We start from the raw sequence: 26,416 nt of genomic DNA, 5'->3' as shown, positions 1-26,416 counted from the left end.
CTATTTCTCAGAAAGTGCTGAAGGGATCTTTCTCAAATTTCATATGTAGGTTCCCCTTGGTGCCTAGTTATGCATATCGCATTTTGAGACCTATCGGAAAACAACATGGCCGACAGGCAGCCATCTTGGATTTTGACAATTGAAGTTTGTTATCGCTATTTCTCAGAAAGTACTGAAAGGATCTTTCTCAAATTTCATATGTAGGTTCCCTTGGTGCCTAGTTATGCATATTGCATTTTGAGACCAATCAGAAAACAACATGGCCGACAGGCAGCCATCTTGGATTTTGACAACTGAAGTTTGTTATCGCTATTTCTCAGAAAGTACTGAAAGGGATCTTTCTCAAATTTCATATGTAGGTTCCCCTTGGTGCCTAGTTATGCATATCGCATTTTGAGACCAATCGGAAAACAACATGGCCGACAGGCAGCCATCTTGGATTTTGACAATTGAAGTTTGTTATCGCTATTTCTCAGAATGCACTGAGGAGATCTTTCTCAAATTTCATATGTAGGGTTCCCCTTGGTGCCTAATTATGCATAAAGCATTTTGAGACCTATTGGAAAACAACATGGCCGACAGGCAGCCATCTTGGATTTTGACAATTGAAGTTTGTTATCGCTATTTCCCAGAAAGTGCTGAAGGGATCTTTCTCAAATTTTATATGTAGGTTCCCCTTGGTGACTAGTTATGCATATCACATTTTGAGACCTATCGAAAACAACATGGCCGACAGGCAGCCATCTTGGATTTTGACAATTGAAGTTTGTTATCGCTATTTCTCAGAAAGTGCTGAAGGGATCTTTCTCAAATTTCATATGTAGGTTCCCTTTGGTGCCTAGTTATGCATATTGCATTTTGAGACCAATCGGAAAACAACATGGCCGACAGGCAGCCATCTTGGATTTTGACAATTGAAGTTTGTTATCGCTATTTCTCAGAAAGTACTGAAGGGATCTTTCTCAAATTTCATATGTAGGTTCCCCTTGGTGCCTAGTTATGCATATCGCATTTTGAGACCAATCGGAAAATAACATGGCCGACAGGCAGCCATCTTGGATTTTGACAACTGAAGTTTGTTATCGCTATTTCTCAGAAAGTAATGAAGGGATCTTTCTCAAATTTCATATGTAGGTTTCCCTTGGTGCCTAGTTATGCATATTGCATTTTGAGACCAGTCAGAAAACAACCTGGCCAACAGGCAGCCATCTTGTATTTTGACAATTGAAGTTTGTTATCGCTATTTTACAGAAGGTACTGAAGGGATCTTTCTCAAATTTCATATGTAGGTTCCCCTTGGTCCCTGGTGTTGCATTTTGGGACCAATCCGAAAACAACATGGCCGACAGACGGCCATTATTGCTAAATCTTAAATTTTATATGTAGGTTCCCCTTGTTTGAAAAGTACTAGAGGGCTGTTTCTGAATTTACACAGATTAGTAAGACTTAGAGGAAGGGAAAAGTAGAGAAAAGTTCCATCTGACATGGAACCTATAAAGATCATTCAATGGTGGGCGCCAAGATCCCTCTGGGATCTCTTGTATATCTTTGGTAAACAAGACATAGACTTCTCCTTAGGATGTTTTCTTTGTAAATACAACTAAAAATAACCATACATTGATTATTGATTCCACAACAGTGACAGAACACTCAGACTATACATTTGGCAAAACCTACCTGTGACAATAGGCAGAGTCATGTAGGGGAAAAATAACAACTAGCTATACTACATGTCCACAGCATAAATATAGCTTGCATTTCACTTTTGGTGCCAATGATTGCTAGTTCTATTTTTGTATGTGTTAGTAGGTAGGTGTTGGAAAGACCTAGAAGCTCCACTTTAGTACACATGTATATTTGATAGTGAAATGTTAATTTACACTAGTAGTGTAAGGCTTGTGGTAATCCATCGTTCTTTAATTTCAAGTCATATTTCATTGCATTTTTTCCAATTTGTGTTTTATATAAACTTAAATTTTACTTTTGATTAATATCAAATAATTATAAATCAAATCATGCATCAAATATAATTACTTTTGTTTAATATCAAATAATTATGACACAAATAATGTTTCTTATTCTTCATTTATTATTATTTTCCCTTGTTACAACTCCATTGTGTTTTGCCTTCAGGTATCCTGTTTGGTTTTGTTTAACGATATGTTGGAGAAGACTACATACAAGGTTCGACAGGCAAGACGCTCTGGAGTGCCTGTGTTGAGGGCAGAATTTATTGATGACAGTCTGCAGCAAAGCCAGAGGCTCTCCATGACTCCATACCTGGCTGGAGAGGCCATGGATGGCAAGAACTTTCAGAAAGGAAAAATATTGAGCACTGGTAAATCAATGTTTTACTTATGGGTCCTCAATCATCCTATCAACCTCATATTGACTTGGGTTTTCTTGCTTTTATGTATTTCTGTGTAGTAAGGCTTTATCAATTGCTTCCATGGTAGCAAGTTCCAATCAACATACAGAAATACTTGCGACTTCATTTGGTGCAATAACAAACTAATGAAGCAAACAAAATAGTCCACTGTATATATAAGCTACAGTTTGTAGTTTGATTCCAGATGATTGTTGTGATAACTAAGTTTATGTATCATCTGAAATTTGTTCTACTTTCGTCCATGTTCTAGTACAGCTTTATTGAAACAACATCTTTTTCATATTTGTTTAACCTCATTATTTGACATTGAGTTGAACTCTTTATATCGGTATAACTACAGAACCTTTGTTTGAACTCTTACCTTGCTATAGATATCTGACCTTTGTTTGAACTTTGACCACCTTTACTATCAAACCTTGTTAAATCTCTGACCTTGTTATAAACAACTGACCTTTGTTTGAAGTCTGACCCCTCTACTTCTATCAAGCTTTAAACTATGACTTGTTATAACTTTCTGACCTTTTGTGAACTTTGACCTCCCTGTGAAACCTACAGTATTTAAACTCTGACCTTCCACAGCTATCTGACCTTTGTCTGAACTCTGACCCCTCTGCATCTATCAAACTTTATCAAAACTTTGACTTTGTTACAACTACCTGACCTTTGTTAATGAGATTATAGGCTTCACTGTAACTGTTTAACTGTTATTTTGACTCTTGTCTTGGTGTATGCATCAAGCCTTTGTTTGAACTCTGACCTCGTTATAGCTATGTGACCTTTGTTTGAGACTATAGGCCTCGCTGTTACTGATCATTATCTTTTCTTTCTTACAGACAAGCAGCAGGGATTGATAAGAAAGAAGAGACGGAAAATCCATCTAAACTTGAACATTGCAGAGTGCTGGCCTCTCGGAGACCCAGATAGCCCCGAGTTTAATGAGGAAGAATATGCTGTAGCCAAATGGGCTGTGTTAAAAGTAGGTCAACGCTGACAGTATGTAGGAATTATCATTAGATAGTATACTTTGATGACTGAATGATATGAACAATTTTGTCTGTAAGTGCATTACCATCAGATATAATCCCCTTAGGTTCAAGGTCCAGTTTACAGGAAAGTCAGAAATCTCCACTTGTACCTTCAGAAACTCCCACTTGTATCCTCATAAATCCCTAATTGTATCCTCAGAAATTCCCACATGTATCCTCAGAAATTCACACTTCTATCCTCAGAAATTCCCACATGTATCCTCAGAAATCCCCAATTGTATCCTCATAAATCCCTAATTGTATCCTCAGAAATTCCCACATGTATCCTCATAAATCCCCAGTTGTATCCTCAGAAATCCCCAATTGTATCTTCAGAAATCCCCAGTTGTATCCTTAGAAATCCCCAGTTGTATCCTCATAAATCTCCAGTTGTATCCTCATAAATCGCCAGTTGTATCGTCATAAATCCCCAGTTGTATCCTCATAAATCCCCAGTTGTATCGTCAGAAATCGCCAGTTGTATCCTCATAAATCCCCAGTTGTATCCTCATAAATCGCCAGTTGTATCCTCAGAAATCGCCAATTGTATCGTCAGAAATCGCCAATTGTATCCTCATAAATCCCCAGTTGTATCCTCAGAAATCGCCAGTTGTATCCTCATAAATCCCCAGTTGTATCCTCATAAATCACCAGTTGTATCCTCATAAATCGCCAGTTGTATCCTCATAAATCCCCAGTTGTATCCTCAGAAATCCCCAGTTGTATCCTCAGAAATCCCCACTTGTATCCTTTGAAATCCCCACTTGTATCCTTAGAAATCGCCAGTTGTATCCTCATAAATCCCCACTTGTATCCTCATAAATCCCCACTTGTATCCTCATAAATCCCCAGTTGTATCCTCAGAAATCCCCAGTTGTATCCTCATAAATCCCCAGTTGTATCCTCATAAATCCCCAGTTGTATCCTCAGAAATCCCCAATTGTATCCTCATAAATCCCTAATTGTATCCTCAGAAATTCCCACATGTATCCTCATAAATCCCCAGTTGTATCCTCAGAAATCCCCAATTGTATCTTCAGAAATCCCCAGTTGTATCCTTAGAAATCCCCAGTTGTATCCTCATAAATCTCCAGTTGTATCCTCATAAATCGCCAGTTGTATCGTCATAAATCCCCAGTTGTATCCTCATAAATCCCCAGTTGTATCGTCAGAAATCGCCAGTTGTATCCTCATAAATCCCCAGTTGTATCCTCATAAATCGCCAGTTGTATCCTCAGAAATCGCCAATTGTATCGTCAGAAATCGCCAATTGTATCCTCATAAATCCCCAGTTGTATCCTCAGAAATCGCCAGTTGTATCCTCATAAATCCCCAGTTGTATCCTCATAAATCACCAGTTGTATCCTCATAAATCGCCAGTTGTATCCTCATAAATCCCCAGTTGTATCCTCAGAAATCCCCAGTTGTATCCTCAGAAATCCCCACTTGTATCCTTTGAAATCCCCAGTTGTATCCTCAGAAATCCCCACTTGTATCCTTAGAAATCGCCAGTTGTATCCTCATAAATCCCCACTTGTATCCTCATAAATCCCCAGTTGTATCCTCAGAAATCCCCAGTTGTATCCTCATAAATCCCCAGTTGTATCCTCATAAATCCCCAGTTGTATCCTCATAAATCCCCAGTTGTATCCTCATAAATCGCCGGTTGTATCCTCATAAATCCCCGGTTGTATCGTCATAAATTGCCAGTTGTATCCTTAGAAATCGCCAGTTGTATCCTCATAAATCGCCAGTTGTATCCTTAGAAATCTCCAGTTGTATCCTCATAAATCCCCAGTTGTATCGTCAGAAATCGCCAGTTGTATCCTCATAAATCCCCAGTTGTATCGTCAGAAATCGCCAGTTGTATCCTCATAAATCCCCAGTTGTATCCTCATAAATCGCCAGTTGTATCCTCAGAAATCCCCAATTGTATCCTCATAAATCCCCAGTTGTATCCTCATAAATCGCCAGTTGTATCCTCAGAAATCGCCAATTGTATCCTCATAAATCCCCAGTTGTATCCTTAGAAATCCCCAGTTGTATCCTCATAAATCGCCAGTTGTATCCTCATAAATCCCCGGTTGTATCGTCATAAATTGCCAGTTGTATCCTCAGAAATCCCCAGTTGTATCGTCATAAATCGCCAGTTGTATTGTCATAAATCCCCGGTTGTATCGTCATGAATTGCCAGTTGTATCCTCATAAATCGCCAGTTGTATCCTCAGAAATCCCCAATTGTATCCTCATAAATCCCTAATTGTATCCTCAGAAATTCCCACATGTATCCTCATAAATCCCCACCCAGTTGTATCCTCAGAAATCCCCAATTGTATCTTCAGAAATCCCCAGTTGTATCCTTAGAAATCCCCAGTTGTATCCTCATAAATCTCCAGTTGTATCCTCATAAATCCCCAGTTGTATCGTCATAAATCCCCAGTTGTATCCTCATAAATCCCCAGTTGTATCGTCAGAAATCGCCAGTTGTATCCTCATAAATCCCCAGTTGTATCCTCATAAATCGCCAGTTGTATCCTCAGAAATCCCCAATTGTATCGTCAGAAATCGCCAATTGTATCCTCATAAATCCCCAGTTGTATCCTCAGAAATCGCCAGTTGTATCCTCATAAATCACCAGTTGTATCCTCATAAATCGCCAGTTGTATCCTCATAAATCGCCAGTTGTATCCTCATAAATCGCCAGTTGTATCCTCAGAAATCCCCACTTGTATCCTTTGAAATCCCCAGTTGTATCCTTAGAAATCCCCACTTGTATCCTTAGAAATCGCCAGTTGTATCCTCATAAATCGCCAGTTGTATCCTCATAAATCCCCACTTGTATCCTCATAAATCCCCAGTTGTATCCTCAGAAATCCCCAGTTGTATCCTCAGAAATCCCCAGTTGTATCCTCATAAATCCCCAGTTGTATCCTCATAAATCCCCAGTTGTATCCTCATAAATCCCCAGTTGTATCCTCATAAATCCCCAGTTGTATCCTCATAAATCGCCGGTTGTATCCTCATAAATCCCCGGTTGTATCGTCATAAATTGCCAGTTGTATCCTTAGAAATCGCCAGTTGTATCCTCATAAATCGCCAGTTGTATCCTTAGAAATCTCCAGTTGTATCCTCATAAATCCCCAGTTGTATCGTCAGAAATCGCCAGTTGTATCCTCATAAATCCCCAGTTGTATCGTCAGAAATCGCCAGTTGTATCCTCATAAATCCCCAGTTGTATCCTCATAAATCGCCAGTTGTATCCTCAGAAATCCCCAATTGTATCCTCATAAATCCCCAGTTGTATCCTTAGAAATCCCCAGTTGTATCCTCATAAATCGCCAGTTGTATCCTCATAAATCCCCGGTTGTATCGTCATAAATTGCCAGTTGTATCCTCAGAAATCCCCAGTTGTTTCCTCATAAATCGCCAGTTGTATCGTCATAAATCCCCAGTTGTATCCTTGAAAAATCCCCAGTTGTATCCTCATAAATCCCCACTTCTATCCTCAGAAATCCTCAGTTTTATCCGCAGAAATCCCCACTTGTATCCTAGATTGGTAACTACTGGTAATATCTTAATAAACATATAAAGCCTACTGAATATAAGTGGGTAATCATAGCCACTTAATATAGAAAAAATTGTGAGATTTCTCCTGTGACCTGTACATAGGAGAAATTAAAGAATGTTGTCATCATTTCAATATGGTAACTCAAGATCAAATACCTCTGCTGAGAGCATACTTCGTAGTTCCTGTTTGGAGAATGACATAGTTAGATTTATATTTCATGTTTAAAAGTGAAAAGTGTAAGGATTTATTTTACATGCCAACTCAGATGATGATATTTGGGGTACCAGGTAATACTACATTTGCAGAGAAATAAATGTTTTGAAGGTAAATGTTGGATTATGAGGACAATATCTTAAATAGTTCTAACAAGAAATGAGTGCATGGAACCTTCTGTTCTATGTAGCATAATATAAAAAGTTTCCCATTGCCCATAATAAATGTGTTTCATATCTTGCTTAGCCTTACAAAAGTGCTTCACGCAATTCACATTATATAGGTTATTACAAATATATCACATGTTACATAGCCTGAAGACAATGTTCCTAAGGTTCATAATCTAATTAAAGTATTTTATATGTGCTATTTTTCAGTCAAAAGAGTCTGTCCAGCTCCTGGAGATACATGCCAGCCAATCTGATGTTGACCTTCCTTTCAGACTGTACTCCCAGGCCGGGTCATTGGCACAGAAAAAGGTACAGACAGATAGATAATACTGTCAAACACATCATATCTTTATTCTTTAGACTAAATTTCATGGGGCTAAAGTGGCTATATATCACCAGCCTTCCATCTCTGGGTCAGGAATTTGAAACCCATGTTGCCTGGTACTGGCCATAGGCCGTTGGTTTTTCCCAGGGTTCTCTGGCTTTCCTCCACCCCGTAAACATGGCACACTCTTACATGACCCTGGCTGTTAATAGTACATCAAACAAAATAAACTTTAACTTCATATTGTATATCTCTTCAGTTTACTGGAAAATCAGAAATCTGTTACATGCATGTCTTCAGAGATTACTTATTTTTAATCATTATTATATTTTTTGGTTTTGATATAAGCACTGAGAGGGGTGGTCATTGAGAGAGAGTAATTTATCTTTGAAAAACATCAGTGAACAAGAAAAACAGATGCATACAAGAGGTAGTATATAGAGGTACCACTGTACGTTTACAAATTGCTACATTTTCCGGTTTTCTTTTTGTTTTTTTGGGTGAGTGTGGGCCATGAGACTGAAGACAAAAAATAATATATTTAGACTGTCCTAATTTCATAGGGAGTATAATTACTTTTTACCAGTACTGCACTAATAAGGAAATTATACACAAGTCATTAGATAATCCTTCACAATCTTTTTATGTAAAGTTCTCAATTGCACAAAACATACTTTCAAACTATTTTTAAATCTGATGGGGGAGAAAAGTGAGTGAGCGACATTTTCTACTGAGCAACACACTTTGCATGCGACTCAAATAAACAAAATCTAAGGGGAGATACAGTAATTTGCTCTAGAAAAAATTCTTCCCTTCCTGATCATCTCCCTCCCTTAGTTGAAATAAAATTTTCATTTGAAATTGTCCAATGTAACTCAACTTCAGAAGGTACCAGGTATAATTAGCAGTCAGAATAAGAAAAAAAATATATACAAAATATTTTTTATCAGTTCTTTAGATTACCTTGTATTTCTGAGAATTGTTTATCAGAACTCACTTATTAAGCTGTCTTATCAAACTTTTTAATTCTTATATGTTGTCAAAAGTATGTTTACCTAAGGTAATTAATGGAAATTATCATTAGTTTAGATATTGGTGTTCATGTAAATGCATGAATTCTATTGTTTCTTCAATTTTACAAACTTAAAACTTAAAAGTTATATTTTTTTCAATATTACTGCATGAATGTAGCTCTCTCAAAAGTAATAAACATAGCAGATTGTTAACATACAGAAATCTGTTGATGTGATTTTTTAAACAGACAAGTGACAACAAGGACGCTCCTGTAGCCTGGTATGTGCACACTTCTGATGAAGCTCTCAGTGGATATGAACAGTTGTACCGCCGATACACCTCACATCCCTATAACATGTCCATATGGGATAACCCTGTGCTAACTGACAATGCCATGGGTTCTACCAAACTCCGAATGGTAGGTAGTGTGTCATCATAGAAAGTCTTCTCTCAGACATGGAGCTGTGGAGTTTTCTTTATATACTAATGACTTATTTTTTGATACCATATAATATTATATTTTCGTATAAGTTGTGGATTTTAATGTCAAATGGAAGAGTCCCTTATTTGCAACCCTATGGAATCATATCATACATCTGACATTATCTACATCATGTTTGATATAATGTGTAGTCAACTCAAACTCAATTAAGCTCAATTAGAAATGCTGTATTAGCTTATCATGTTCCTAAGTATCTGACATGTAGAACAAGGCATATTAGTTTATGAAATAGTGACATTTATCTGATGTCAGTCTATGTATGATATGGAAAAGACTTTCAAGACTGATATGATATAAATGTATATGTAGCCCAGAGAATTTCACTGTAATTTAGTCAATGAGAAGCTGGGGTTTTGCATTTTAAAATTCCTATATAGTGAAGAACAAGTGTACAGGGAATTAAAGAAAGTTGATTTTTGCTAACCCCCCCCCCCCCCCCCCCCCCCCCCCCTTCACCTCCATATATGTATATGTTAAATTTTAGCAAAACCAGTTATTTCAGTGTTTCAAGGATTGCATGGACAATTCGTCCATGTACACATTAACTAACTAAAGGTACATATGTTGTCCTATCTGTGGCAGTTGTTGGGAGAGTTGTGTACCCTGACAACAGAGATCGGTCCAGATGTTGGTCGGTTGGTGGAACTGGTCTGGGCAGAGGCCAGTCATGAAGCTGAGACGCAACTAGACATGAAACTTCAGCACATCAAACAGGAAAAGGTGACAATTCATACATCAGATATGTTATAACTTTTGTGGTTGATAAGATACCACAGAGTAAAACTTGATTTCATAGCTGTTTCTAATGAAAACTCATCTAACCTCCAATTTTTAGATCACCTGAGACAAATTCAAATAGAATGAAATTTTGAAAATCTTTTTCTGAAGACCCAAATAAGGTAGAATCAAAAACTTAATTTTCATAGATGGAATGGTCTTAGGTGTTTTACCGAAATTGTGAATTCCATGACCCTTGGTTCTCACGTTTGCCCCTGAGGAGGGGGTATACTCTACAAAAAGTTGATATAGGGAAATCTCATGTTTGAATATGATTTTCAAAGTTTTTATTGGAATCAAATCTAACTTGGTTAGAATTAGCAGTTTGGAATGAAAGTTTGATGGTTTGCACATGTTGGCCCTGACAGACCCCCAATGGCTGAGGGGTGGGGCCAAAAAGGGTCAAATCAAATGGCGTAACACACCCATCCTTTTTTCCTGAAAAAAAGTGGGGCATGCTTTTTGGGGCAGGTGTGCTTTTTAGATCAAATATGGTATATATATTAGCTAAACATATGAAGAGACTTTAGTTTGCAAAAGAAAAAGTGAATGAATTTTCAAAAAAAAAATAGTTAACATTATATTATAAACCTACATAAATATAATGTACTTTACTGTGTTTGATACTTTTGCCTTGACAGATTGAGGAGGCAGAGGCAATACTTCTACAACTGAAGGCAGCAGTGATGAAAGGAGCAGACGCCACCACAATAAAAAGTTTATTGAAGGAGTTCTACTCTGCCATGCCTTATAAACGCAGCTTCAGAAAGGATACCATGTCACTGAAAGACATCTCCACCAAACAGGACCAGTGTCAGGTCAGTGATATTTACAAACCCCAACATGTCACATTTACATTTGATGACATTGACCACTCCAGGTGATAATTGTACATCAGTGTACAGGTCCAATCTAACTTTGCAGCAGAGAATTTCCCTTCAGCTCAATCAGTAAAGTGGCTGACCAAGATGATGATGGGGATCACAGATTTTATTCCCAGTAGCAGCTCACTTCTCACATTTCTTTATAAAACAAAGAATTTGATGGGCAGAGAGGCATGCTTATAAACTTATTAGTCAAAGACAAACAAATTAACACATGCCAGTTTTTAGTCCAGAATTATTGGTGCTGCAAATGAACATTTTATGACAAGTTGTTTTTCTGGACTGTTTTTAGGTCACCTGAGACAAAGTCTCAAGTGACCTATTCTAATTGCCTTTTGTCCGGCGTCGTGCGTCGTCCGTCATGTGTCGTGAGTCTGTAAACAATTTACATTTTCAACTTCTTCTCAAAAACCGCCACAACAAATTCAATGAAGTTTGGCAGAAAACTACTATGGCTGAAAGTCAACCAAACTTGTGAATTATATGGTCCCCACCCCCCAGGGGCCTGATGGATTGGGCCAAAAAGGGTAAAATTGACTAAAACTTCAAAAATCTTATTCTCTACTCCAAGATATGGTGGAATCAAACATTCTTCATAGATGGAAGGGTCTTAAGGGGCTTTACCAAAATTGTGAATTTCATGACCCTGGGGTCTCATGTTTGCCCCTGGGGAGGGGGTAAACTTTACTATAGTTTATATAGGGAAATCACATTTTTGACAATTATTTGTTGGATTTCTATTAGAATTCATTTTAACTTGGTTACCATTATCAGCATGGGATGACTGTTTTTTGGTATGCACATGTTGGCCCTGACTGACCCCCAGGGCCTTGGGGCAGGGGCAAAAAGGGTCAAATTGACTTAAAACTTCAAAAATCTTATTCTCTACTCCAAGATATGGTGGAATCAAACATTCTTCATAGATGGAAGGGTCTTAAGGTGCTTTACCAAAATTGTGAATTTCATGACCCTGGGGTCAAATGTTTGCCACTTGGGAGGGGGTAAATTTTACTATAGTTTATATAGGGAAATCACATTTTTGACAATTATTTGTTGGATTTTCATTGGAATTCATTCTAACTTGGTTAACATTATCAGCATGAGATGACTGTTTGTTGGTATGCACATGTTTGCCCTGACTGACCCCTTTAACTGATGGGTTGGGCCAAAAAGGGTCAATTAAATTAACTGAAATAATTCAAATCTCAGGTGACCGTTAAGGCCCATGGGCGGCTTTATTGTTAAATCAGTGACAACACCTTTTTCTATCTTTTCAAAAAATTGGATTGTGTTTTTGTTTCCAGCTTGTAAATGACATCCTAGGTGTTAGTGAGGCTACAGACTGGTCCAATGAGGCAACTACCTATGCTAAATATAGAGCTCTTCGTTGTCATCTGACCTGTCTCGACCAATCATCAGCAGAGTTTAAACATGTATCAGATATGGTGACAAGTACATCAGAGAGGTATGATAATTTGTTATCCTCAATTATTCCTAGAATCATTCTGAGGTTAATATAGAGCACAAGATTTATAACTATCAAAATAATTTAGTTTTGTGGGGAAAATCAAAGATAAGTGATGTTCTTGAACATTAGATATTGATTGTTTCCCTAGCTGTACAAAATAGCTGGTTTGTTGGTTCGGTTTGGTTTATTTTGTTTAATGTCCTATTAACAACCTGTGTCATTTAAGGACGTGCCTGGTTTTGGAGGTGGAGCAATTTTTGTTGTTTTGTTCTTTCACCCTAGAAGGTATCTTATGTTGCAAAAGGGCATCTATTAAGTTTAAATGTCATTTATTTGGAGCAAAATGACAAAATTAAGAAATGTAAATATTGTCCTTTCTGGGAGAAAAGAGGAAAAATAAAATGGTCCAAATCAGCCGCATACAATACGGTTGAGGACTGAATTAAGTAAAACATAATTGCAATTCGATGAACACTAGAGTGATGTGACAAATCAAATTTGGTTATGTTTGTCCCAGAAGGTGCATTTAACTGTCACAAAATGTCAAATTTGGCTACCCTTGTTTTATTTCAATTATCTGTACAATTTAGGAGGCATAATACTACTAGTAAGTGTTATCTATTATCTGGCAGCCAATAGGGAAAGTATAGAGGAAGAAACTGTTGAACTATAATAAAGATAGAGAAACAATTCAAACTTCCTTCCCCCCTTCCCCTGCCCCCCTCTTTCATCCTGACCCCACCCCCATACAACAATAACAAAAGTTTCTGTGTGTTAACAGTGTTAAGGTGAGGAACATCTACAGTGTCGGTCGTACTCTAGAGGAATTAGAATTCCAGACAGACGTTGGAAATGTTAAGAGATTGATGCATGCATCATCCACACATAACTTTCTAGGGATAATGTCCAGGTGAGTATATCATTCTTTATTGATTAATTCAAGGAAAATGTAGTGAATATTTTCATCAAATTCTATAATGATTTTAAATATTTAGATATTAGAAGTCATAAAAAAAATTGTACATAAGTTATAACACTGCTTATCATTTTCTTCTAAATTACGTCAACATAACTCAATGGTATGCGATTCTTTTAGGGGGTTGTTGCTACCTAACCTTGTGGAAAGTGTCCACGGGATCAACAGAACAGACAGAGGCATGTTAGGATGTGGAATATATTTCTCCGATTCTGCAAGGTAGATTGAAGTTAATCAGGCTGAAACATTATATTGCTTCTGTTTTCTAAGCTTTTAGTATGGCAGGGTATAGTGTGAGCTATAAAGGAGGCCAGTACTAGTGTTTGTTTTTACTTAATTAAAAAACTTGTTTTTGACATACTTGAAAGTCTAAGTACGGGTTTATGTCCTAGTACAGGTAAACCTACCTTATAACATACTTAAATCCTAGTACAGGTAAACCTTCCTTATAACCTACTTATGTCCTAGTAAAGGTCAACCTACCTTATAACATACTTATGTCCTAGTACAGGTAAACCTACCTTATAACATACTTGAAGTCCTAGTACAGGTAAACCTTCCTTATAACCTACTTATGTCCTAGTACAGGTAAACCTTCCTTATAACATACTTAAATCCTAGTACAGGTAAACCTTCCTTATAACCTACTTATGTCCTAGTACAGGTAAACCTACCTTATAACCTACTTATGTCCTAGTACAGGTAAACCTTCCTTATAACATACTTAAAGTCCTAGTACATGTAAACCTTCCTTATAACATACATGAAGTCCTTGTACAGGTAAACCTACCTTATAACCCACTTATGTCCTAGTACAGGTAAACCTACCTTATAACATACATGAATCCTAGTACAGGTAAACCTTCCTTATAACATACATGAAGTCCTAGTACAGGTAAACCTACCGTATATATGAAGTCCTAGTACAGGTAAACCTACCTTATAACATACTTGAAGTCCTTGTACAGGTAAACCTACCTTATAACATACATGAAGTCCTAGTACAGGTAAACCTTCCTTATAACCTACTTATGTCCTAGTACAGGTAAACCTACCTTATAACATACTTATGTCCTAGTACAGGTAAACCTACCTTATAACCTACTTATGTCCTAGTACAGGTAAACCTTCCTTATAACCTACTTATGTCCTAGTACAGGTAAACCTTCCTTATAACATACTTAAATCCTAGTACAGGTAAACCTTCCTTATAACATACATGAAGTCCTAGTACAGGTAAACCTTCCTTATAACATACATGAAGTCCTAGTACAGGTAAACCTTCCTTATAACATACTTGAAGTCCTTGTACAGGTAAACCTTCCTTATAACATACTTGAAGTCCTTGTACAGGTAAACCTTCCTTATAACATACTTAAATCCTAGTACAGGTAAACCTTCCTTATAACATACTTGAAGTCCTAGTACAGGTAAACCTACCTTATAACATACATGAAGTCCTAGTACAGGTAAACCTACATTATAACCTACTTATGTCCTAGTACAGGCAAACCTTCCTTATAACATACATGAAGTCCTAGTACAGGTAAACCTTCCTTATAACCTACTTATGTCCTAGTACAGGTAAACCTTCCTTATAACATACTTAAATCCTAGTACAGGTAAACCTTCCTTATAACATACATGAAGTCCTAGTACAGGTAAACCTTCCTTATAACATACTTAAAGTCCTAGTACAGGTAAACCTTCCTTATAACATACATGAAGTCCTAGTACAGGTAAACCTTCCTTATAACATACTTAAATCCTAGTACATGTAAACCTTCCTTATAACATACTTATGTCCTAGTACAGGTAAACCTACCTTATAACCTACTTATGTCCTAGTACAGGTAAACCTTCCTTATAACCTACTTATGTCCTAGTACAGGTAAACCTTCCTTATAACATACTTAAATCCTAGTACAGGTAAACCTTCCTTATAACATACTTGAAGTCCTAGTACAAGTAAACCTTCCTTATAACCTACTTATGTCCTAGTACAGGTAAACCTTCCTTATAACATACTTGAAGTCCTTGCACAGGTAAACCTTCCTTATAACATACTTGAAGTCCTTGTACAGGTAAACCTTCCTTATAACATACATGAAGTCCTAGTACAGGTAAACCTTCCTTATAACATACTTAAATCCTAGTACAGGTAAACCTTCCTTATAACATAAATGAATCCTAGTACAGGTAAACCTACCTTATAACATACTTGAAGTCCTTGTACAGGTAAACCTTCCTTATAACATACTTGAAGTCCTTGTACACTGTACAGGTAAACCTTCCTTATAACATACATGAAGTCCTAGTACAGGTAAACCTTCCTTATAACATACTTAAATCCTAGTACAGGTAAACCTTCCTTATAACATACTTAAATCCTAGTACAGGTAAACCTACCTTATAACATACATGAAGTCCTAGTACAGGTAAACCTTCCTTATTACATACTTGAATCCTAGTACAGGTAACCTACCTTATAACATACATGAAGTCCTAGTACAGGTAAACCTACATTATAACCTACTTATGTCCTAGTACAGGTAAACCTTCCTTATAACATACATGAAGTCCTAGTACAGGTAAACCTTCCTTATAACCTACTTATGTCCTAGTACAGGTAAACCTTCCTTATAACATACTTAAATCCTAGTACAGGTAAACCTTCCTTATAACCTACTTATGTCCTAGTACAGGTAAACCTTCCTTATAACATACTTAAATCCTAGTACAGGTAAACCTTCCTTATAACATACTTAAATCTTAGTACGTGTAAACCTTTCTTATAACCTACTTATGTCCTAGTACAGGTAAACCTACCTTATAACCTACTTATGTCCTAGTACAGGTAAACCTTCCTTATAACCTACTTATGTCCTAGTACAGGTAAACCTTCCTTATAACATACATGAAGTCCTAGTACAGGTAAACCTTCATTATAACATACATGAAGTCCTAGTACAGGTAAACCTACCTTATAACCTACTTATGTCCTAGTACAGGTAAACCTTCCTTATAACATACTTGAAGTCCTAGTACAGGTAAACCTACCTTATAACATACTTGAAGTCCTAGTACAGGTAAACCTTCCTTATAACATACTTATGTCCTAGTACAGGTAAACCTTCATTATAACATACATGAAGTCCTAGTACAGGTAAACCTACCTTATAACCTACTTATGTCCTAGTACAGGTAAACCTTCCTTATAACATACATGAAGTCCTAGTACAGGTAAACCTACCTTATAACCTACTTATGTCCTTGTACAGGTAAACCTTCCTTATTACATACTTGAAGTCCTAGTACAGGTAAACCTTCCTTATAACATACATGAAGTCCTAGTACAGGTAAACCTACCTTATAACCTACTTATGTCCTAGTACAGGTAAACCTTCCTTATAACATATTTGAAGTCCTAGTACAGGTAAACCTTCCTTATAACATACTTGAAGTCCTAGTACAGGTAAACCTTCCTTATAACATACATGAAGTCCTAGTACAGGTAAACCTTCCTTATAACATACTTGAAGTCCTAGTACAGGTAAACCTTCCTTATAACATACTTGAAGTCCTAGTACAGGTAAACCTTCCTTTTAACACACTTGCAATGATAAAGCAATAATTTTTGCAAATAATTTTGTGACCAAAAGTCACCCAAAACTATTTCATCCTTTTACAATTTTTGCCTTTTTTAAACGAACATTAATGTTCGGTTATTGCCATCAAGAACTGGACTGAGAAATATGACCATATTTGGTAGCCACATTCACCAATACGCCATCTACTGTCTGTTTCAATGAAATATGGCTGCCCCCATTGCCTTACGCTTCAAATAATTTACTTGCAAAAACATCTTCGTTTTATGTAGTAGTTTTACCGAAAATGTTGAAATGTATTCAGTAGATGTTTTCAAGATGCATACGATTTGAGAAATGCATAACGCTAGCGAAATGTGAAGACTGCACCTGAACTTTGCGAATAACTCCAGGTCAATAGGGCCTATATTTATGTAAACAAATATTGCGCAGGCGCATTCGTCTCCGGATGTTTAGAAAGTTTTGCTCTTCCGTGTTCATTCCAAAACGGCTGACATTATAGCATCGGTCTGCAAATATGTCCGCTATTTACTTAAATGTGTATTATATATATTCTAGAATGTTACATAATTATCAACTAGATGAGTATTTATATAATTTAGAGAAAGAAATATATCAACAACGGCATACGAGACGATACATTGTATCATACTATATAGGTTACTGTACAGTACATGTTTGCGAGAAAGGTGGATACTAGGTGGCATTTGTGGTCAGGGTGACTGGTCATAGCGTTAACATTGTCATCGATTTCCATATTCCATTTTCCTTTGACGAAAAAGACCAATAAATCAAATGCAAATGATAATATCTTGTTGCCATGTGCACGGGATTGGTTGTTGTAGGCGATACTTAGAACGTATTTACTGTTGTAAGGGAGGTAACTGCAAGATTACGGAAATCAAACGTTAAACCAATTTGATTGGTCGATTCTTCCATGACTTTGGCAAAGGGTTTACAATCGAAGTGACAGATAACTACGGCAATATTCAGATGATATCAACAATAACACTTTTAGATACGTGTGGTCGGCAGTTGTCATGTTTAAAATGAACAATTATATAGCTTGTTTTTATTTCGGCAAAGTCGAGAATATTTACTGAAACGGATCACAGGTGAAGCAGACTTGGAAATACCGAAACGAAGAAAAATGGGGCTTAATTATAATATAAATTGGCATTATTTTCAGAAAATTGACCCACATATATGTTTTTCAATGCCTAATTTATCATATGTAAAATATTAGAGGTTTACGAATTTTAAATTAATTTTTCATTTGCGAATCGCGGCCCGATTGTCGTTAGAGTTAAATTACCGAAATGGCCGATAGTGGACCCAAATCGATATTTTTAAGAGAGAATGGACCCAATATAGGATCTATTAATCTTTGGTGTGTGTATAGAGACCATATCCATTTTTTCCTTTACCTGGAAGTATTTTGAAAGAATTTGCAAAATACCGAATTCACGATCAAATTTTCGATTGTGACGAACTACTGAGACGGTGTTAAGTTCATGTTAAGTCAGTCTGATTGAAATCAGCTGTTACATATGTACACTGTACACATGGCTACGTTTACTATGCAATACGCCTACGTAATTTTTTTTCAAAGACGGAAAACGGAAATCCGGATTATCTAAAAACAAATGCAAAAAGACTTGTGATATTCACTTAATTTCACATTCAGCCATTAATTATTATTTGTAGTTTTATAACTTCTGAAATAGTGTGATCGATTCTCTATATAATATTGCTGTGGAACTTGTGTTATTTTTCAAACAAATTCATTTTGATAATTTGTTAATTTAGAACGTTCATCAAGTCATGATCAAGACTTGAAATTCTCGCTACACCATACTTCAAACACAGTAATCAATGAATTGATAAATTGAAAATTGAAGTCAAGCAAATGAGTTAATATTTACCTAAATAATTTTTCAATTACGGTATATATATACAACACATGTTCAGATGACTATTTGTGCCATGCTGTTACAAGATTTCAGTTACAATTCTAAAAGTCACGCAAATGAGTTAATTAAATATTTACCTAAATAATTTTTCAATATACAACACATGTTCAGATGACTATTTGTGCCATGCTGTTACAAGATTTCAGTTATAATTCTAAAATTGAATTAGTATGTAAATATATGTTATACTGTCAATATCCACAAAGCGAGTGTAGTCTACTGTACTCAGTCATGCCGGTAGATAGCGGTACATATACGTACTGCTTACATCTCGTACTTACTTGTGTGAACTATAAATCAATAACAAAAATGGTTCATATATTTCTATATATGACTTCACAAATTATGCGGTGTCTGAAGATCTGAATGAAGTGAATAAACGATGTATTAAATTATTTTTATGAAATATTCAAGTCATAGATCATTTTTTTTTAAAAATACTGATTTCAGGTCCATTTTGGTAATTCAACTATAACGGCAATTAAAATACTTCTCGTTTTTTTTTAAAGCCAGAAAACCGAAATCCGGATTATGTAAAAACAAATGCAAAAAGACTTGTGATATTCACTTAATTTGATATTCAGCCGTTAATTGTTATTTGTAGTTTTATAACTTTTGATATATTGCGATTGATTCTCTATATAATATTGCTGTGGAACTTGTGTTATTTTTCAAACAAATTCATTTTAATAATTTGTTAATTTAAAATTTTCATCAAGTCATGATCAAGACTTGATATTCTCACTACACCATACTTCAAACACGGAGTAATCAATGAATTGATAAACTGAAAATTTACCTTAAATAATTTTTCAATATACAACACATGTTCAGATGACTATTTGTGCCATGCTGTTACAAGATTTCAGTTATAATTCTAAAATTGAATTAGTATGTAAATATATGTTATACTGTCAATATCCACAAAGCGAGTGTAGTCTACTGTACTCAGTCATGCCGGTAGATAGCGGTACATATACGTACTGCTTACATCTCGTACTTACTTGTGTGAACTATAAATCAATAACAAAAATGGTTCATATATTTCTATATATGACTTCACAAATTATGCGGTGTCTGAAGATCTGAATGAAGTGAATAAACGATGTATTAAATTATTTTTATGAAATATTCAAGTCATAGATCATTCTTTTTTTAAAAATACTGATTTCAGGTCCATTTTGGTAATTCAACTATAACGGCAATTAAAATACTTCTCGTTTTTTTTTAAAGCCAGAAAACCGAAATCCGGATTATGTAAAAACAAATGCAAAAAGACTTGTGATATTCACTTAATTTGATATTCAGCCGTTAATTGTTATTTGTAGTTTTATAACTTTTGATATATTGCGATTGATTCTCTATATAATATTGCTGTGGAACTTGTGTTATTTTTCAAACAAATTCATTTTAATAATTTGTTAATTTAAAATTTTCATCAAGTCATGATCAAGACTTGATATTCTCACTACACCATACTTCAAACACGGAGTAATCAATGAATTGATAAACTGAAAATTTACCTTAAATAATTTTTCAATATACAACACATGTTCAGATGACTATTTGTGCCATGCTGTTACAAGATTTCAGTTACAATTCTAAAATTGAATTAGTATGTAAATATATGTTATCCTGTCAATATCCACAAAGCGAGTGTAGTTTACTGTACTCAAAGTCATGCCAGTAGATAGCGGTACATATACTTACTGCTTACATCTAGTGCTTACTTGTGTGAACTATAAATAATAACAAAATGGTTCATATATTTCTATATATGACTTCACAAATTATGTGGTGTCTGAAGATCTGAATGAAGTGAATAAACGATGTATTACATTATTTTTATGAAATATTCAAGTCATAGATCATTCTCTTAAAAATATTGATTTCAAGTCCATTTTGGTAATTTTACTATGACGGCAATCAGGCCTAGAATGGCGAATAAACCCCTAATATTTTACATATGATTAATTTTGACATTGGAGAACATAAAATTGTGTCCATTCTCTAAGAACTGGTAGAATGTACAGAATAGAGCTTCATAAATATATTCTCAAAATTACTAATTACCCCGGTAAATATAACATTTTACATAAACCTCCCATGACTGATGGTGAACTTAAACTTGCAAATCTCCTGTGTCATTCCAATTTTGATATGTGTAAATATATACACGTACGGTATATAATTACATAGATATGGAATGCTTCACAAATTTGCATACAGTTATGGAATCTTATAGCACCCACAAAAATGTTCTCACCACATAAAGGTGTGATTTGTGCAATTACATTGCTGAATTGTGTGGTTCAGTATGATTGGATGATCAACATTGGAAAAGGACAATAAATAGGGAATGTGTCATCCCATCGAATGGACTGTAATCTTTGTGATCAGGTTTGAAGTTGAAAATGAATCTTGAAGTTTTCTTTTCCTGTTTGCTGAATTATTCAATGAAGATAGTCTTTATCTGGTTGTTATTCTTTATACTGTAATTATAACCGAAGTTTATCTTCTCATATACAGATTTATTAACATCAAATGATTCCTGAACAAAAGGAGTCAGGTTTTTTTTGTTTTGAAGTACCATAAATGCTTGAGTACAGTTTCAATAGGATACATTCCTAATTCGGGCCTTGATTAGCAGCTCTGGTTTTGGTTTTCAGTAATTCTTTATGTGTGTTTCATCATATTTAGTTGAAATACAACTATGTATGCTAAACTAACGATGGAACTAGCCAAAATTTAGTGCATATTAGAAGTTGGCATCAATAAGGTCACAGAGTCCTAGCTGTATTATAACTGATGATGCCTTCCCGAAAGAAAGAAGACATATTTTATTTTCATCGATCCAAGATAGATCAACAAACTTCCAATTTCAATTAGGACCTTACAGAAACATGCATGTGTACAATCAAATCAGAACAGCTGCAAACATTTCAAATTATTTGCAATTAATTCCTAAACCGATATCAGTAAATTTATCAACTTAAAACTAAGAAGATTACTGATTTTGCATTAAACAATAATGTTCGTTTACAGTACTTCCAGTACTTTGATTAAAGCTTGGATATAAAGTATGTACATGTATCATTTGTATTCAAATCACTTATTGCCAAAACAAATATGTTATTTCTTTGCAAGATAAGCAGTTTTTGATTATCTGCATAGCTATCATATCTTTTAAAATACATTTAGTAACTCAACATTTCAAGCTTAAAAGGCTTTAGTGCTATTTAAAAACATTTGCTGCAATTACAATGTACACTCAAAGATGTACATACTTAATGAGCATTCATACATATAAGTCCAAATTGTGGAACCTTAAGTTCATGTCAAATTAGTAATACTCAGAGTTTGTCCATGGCCTATAACCATTATCTCAATTGTCACTTCAAATTTTATCAAATTTTAGTTTTAAATTTTAACTTATACCATTTTGGTTTTCCAGCACTTGCATAAAGTACTCAGTTCCAAGTACTGTCTATGGCTGTCGCCTGCTGCTGGTGTGCGATGTGGCATTGGGACGTCAATGTCCCTACACTAGCACAGACTACACTCTCACAGCCCCTCCCACTGGCTACCATAGCACCCATGGGGTCAAAAGGTCAGCTGAGGTTAACAGTCATTTTGAGGTCAGTATGCAATGTTAATTTGTTTTATTGCCTCCATCTTAAGAAATAGATGAAGTACATTTTGCTTCAAACATTCAATTTTGTTTTTGAGATTCTTCTCAAAGTGAATAAAATTTATCTGATTGCCTGTTTGACTAGTAAAAATACTTGCATCTGTCCATCAAGCCTTATTGGTCCCCTACTGATGAAACAGTCAGTCCGTCTACTCAGTTTTCTGCACTTTTCTCAACCATACTTCAAGGTATGTTGGTGAAAGTATGAGTAGCTACAGATCAAGTTCGAGTTTCAGGGGTTTTGGGTCAAGGTCAAGGTCATTGTTACTGTTTTTAGTGGTGGCTGGTAGCTAGGGGACATGTATTGCTTTTAGAAATACCAGCATGCTTGTTTAATTTCATGCTTTGACTAAGTTTTAGACAATACGCCTTTTCAATTGACCTTTATGATGTATCAGGAGTCAGTGATTCTTTGACCTTCATGTTTGGTCGCTGATAATAGCTATGACTTTCAACTTTAAATTAAGGCAATAGCTCTATGCTGATTGTTACCTTTTGACCCCTTTCACAGAGACATTGATTTGTAGTTTTGATGGTCAAACTATGACTAGAAGTTTGTCACATTTATTTGTGTTGTAGTCCTGGTAAATATGAGTTGCAATGTACTGTTTTGCTTGCTAGAGATCTAGAACTTCACTTGAGCTTGATCAGTTGAGCGTAAGATTAGAAAGCCAGTTTCAATCCCTAGCGGATGCATCAAAGTAAATTGAATTAGTCATGCTCTCTGTTGCAGTATTCACAGTAATTATTTTTGATAAAGATATTAAAGAGATTAAGAGACCTTTTACCTGAAAATTGTTTTACACGTTCTCCTTAAATTTTTACATTATGGAATCCTGGATCATGCAGGGTAATGAATTTGTGGTGTACAGTCCGAAACAACAGAGAATGAGGTATGTTGTTGAGTTTTCTCTCCCAGAAGATCCTGACGTATCCCTCCCTTCTGTCACTCTCCAGTCTGACACAGACGATGATCACCTCTCCGACAACCTCGCTGATGTTGGTAAGAATGCATTTCTTTAGTTTGTCAACTGTGTCAACTCTCCCTCTCAATTCGTGGTAGAGATTCTCGCATTTTGACCCTAAATTTAGACATGAATTATCAGTATACAGTCAAACCTCGTTAACTCGAAGTTGTCAGGATTGTGAAAAAACTTAAGAATTTTCCGAGTCCTCAAGTTAAGTTAGTTTCAAGGTAGACGTTTTGTTACATGTACAGTGGACCCTCGATAATCTGAACACCTTCGTTCCCAGCCCAAACCGTCCAGATTACGAGTTTTCTGGACTGCCGAGTTTCGTCTACCAGGTCTAAAAATTGTCGTGTAAGAGTTATCTCCCTTGACTATATACAATGCGGGACGTTTAAATGACATACTTCTATTTCATAAAGACGTCTAATTGTCAGTCTTTTTAAAAAATAAACATACTATTGTTTTTGATATGATTTTTGTTTTGTTTTATTTTGTAGAAACTAAAAAATAAATAATGTTTTTAAAAGAACATGTAAGTGAAAGTTGTTTTATATTTCGTTACACGTAACGGTGTTACAAGCCGATATCCTGTTTATCCTTGTTTACCCAATACAAATGTAACCGAACCCCCCTTAGTGTTTAAATGTTAATGATGTTAATTACCGATCATGAATTTATTACATGTATTTGAGATTGATTAATTATCATATCACATACTGTATGTTAGTGTATGAATTCTTGCGAACTACGAAATAGCAATATGTGTTCCTTTTAAAGTTGCCGTATGTAAAATAACTATAATAGATAGTGTACATCAAGTTGATAAAAGCAAGACCAGTTTATACTGTGCTTAAAATCCTTTAATACTGTAGCATTTAGGTAATAAAGAAAAGCAATGTACTGTTATAAAAACAGAGCTACATTGCAACACAGGTATACACATCGGGGCTATGTCCTGGCAGCGGTCGCTATGACTATGCACAGTGTCAATTAAGTGATAGTCTGTACAGCTGTCGACACGGGTGACTTGCCCGACATTTTCCCCTCCTCCTGGTGAAAAAATAGTCCGGATTATTGCGGGAAATTTACTAAAGAAAAATACGTTCCTTTCCCAAAATGGGGTTCCGGAATCGGAATCCGAATTTCGGGACTGGTGAGTACATGTACAAGTAACATTACGGAAATCCGTTCCCTTGCATTTCCGTCCGTCCGGGCGAGTTTTCCGGACTATCGGCGTCCGGATTATCGCGGGTCCACTGTATATCTTAAAGAATCCTTTAACAGAAACAAGCCTATTTGATTTTAGATAATAATTATAAAAAAAATTGTATTTATCATTTGTACTAAAAACGACCCAAAGTCCTGGAAGGTGGAAAATTGTTGCAATCCAGACAAATCTACTGTGGATACAAGTGTACTTTACACGCGGTCTCGCCAAAAAACCAGGTTCTGATGACGGCTACCCTATAACCGAAACATGTACACATTGCTCTCAAATAATTCGGACCATTGTATGAATCTCCATGTTGGGCTCACCGCTTTTCTGCTTATAATAGTCAAGTATGTTGAAAGTAATTTAATAATAAACTGAAGCGAAAATGGGATATTTCCTGTGTCTGTACAAATTGTAAACAATTTACCGAGATGTACGATGAGTATTTTGTTAACACATTTAGTTTAGAAATAATGTTCTCAACTTAGGGATAATCGGTACATTTTACTTAAGTTTTACTTCAGGATAACCAAGTTTTTCTAATTATCTGAGTTCAAATTATCCAAGTTTTCATTACTAAGAAAAAGAAGGATTTTGGCCGGGACTGGAGTAATACTTCAAGTTAAATAGGTGGTATATGAGTTCCAGTTAAAGATTTTTTGACTGTCACTTCTTAATTATTAAAACTTTTGAAAATTCAATTAGACAACAAAAAGAGCAGTTATAACTTTATAGTTTGGAGGAATTATTTTATCAAGTAAGGTATGGATGTACTTTAGTTATAGGCAGGAACACATGTGATCATCCCGGTGGAAATTCCAAGAAGTTTGAAAGTATGCTGGTTGCAAATTTTTCTTAGTTTTTTTCACAAATAGACCCATGACCAGGAATTACCAGTAGGCTTATAAGCATTAGCTTATTTCAATAAAGCTAACAGAGTATTGCAGAATGAATGCTGCATACTATTACAGCATTTCAATGTTATCCTAATTATGCTGACTATTAAAGTATGATGTCGTAGATTTCAAATCTAATTCAACCTTCATAAAGCATTTAGGGAGAAGTATATGGGTGAACAACTGTTCAAGTATAATGAACAGTTTTCATATTTCATTTTTTTTAATGTTTTTTTCTGTGTATAATTATTCCAGATATATCAGATGTGAAAGACATTCCAGACCCACTCCAAAAAGTCACTGGTGGTCTGATAGGGGGTAAAAAGTCTGTACCTCTGAAGAGTGTCCATGTGAGAGCCAGAATGCTGGACATGGTGGCCAAGGTTAGCTAAGATTTTTATTATTTGCAGTACTGTATATCATTATAGTTAGATATAGTGGCCAAGGTTAGCTAAAATACAAGAGAATTTTATTATTTGCAGTACTGTATATCATTGTAGTTAGATATGGTGGCCAAGGTTAGCTAAAATACAAGAGAATTCTCCTAATATTACCAGATCAATATTTTCAGTAGTTATATTCTTTCCAGTAATTGTCATTATTTTCATCCAAATTTATCAAAGACTCGCATGAGTATGGACAAGGCTGAAGTTATAGGAAGGCCTTGTGTTTTGTTTATTTCAACACTAACACTGGTGCCTATCTTTTCGTCATTATGGCTACTGTAGTTATCAGCAAATAAGCGTCTGTCCA

At 35.6% G+C, this 26,416-nt stretch overlaps 1 protein-coding gene across 1 annotated transcript in view; it reads left to right on the top strand.

Moving 5' to 3' along the window:
- The window catches only part of LOC117332267, a 54,507-nt gene that overhangs the window by 2,135 nt on the left and 25,956 nt on the right, over positions 1 to 26,416 (top strand). Inside the window, 12 exon segments of the mRNA XM_033891153.1 lie at positions 2,134 to 2,338; positions 3,223 to 3,365; positions 7,573 to 7,674; positions 8,952 to 9,122; positions 9,789 to 9,926; positions 10,625 to 10,801; positions 12,172 to 12,332; positions 13,117 to 13,245; positions 13,432 to 13,530; positions 22,347 to 22,530; positions 23,433 to 23,586; positions 25,919 to 26,072. Coding sequence (XP_033747044.1) covers positions 2,134 to 2,338; positions 3,223 to 3,365; positions 7,573 to 7,674; positions 8,952 to 9,122; positions 9,789 to 9,926; positions 10,625 to 10,801; positions 12,172 to 12,332; positions 13,117 to 13,245; positions 13,432 to 13,530; positions 22,347 to 22,530; positions 23,433 to 23,586; positions 25,919 to 26,072 — 1,817 coding nt within the window.

The sequence above is a fragment of the Pecten maximus genome, chromosome 8, assembly GCF_902652985.1.
Source record: "Pecten maximus chromosome 8, xPecMax1.1, whole genome shotgun sequence".
Lineage (NCBI taxonomy): Eukaryota > Metazoa > Mollusca > Bivalvia > Pectinida > Pectinidae > Pecten > Pecten maximus.
This window is presented reverse-complemented; position numbering and strand designations above follow the sequence as displayed.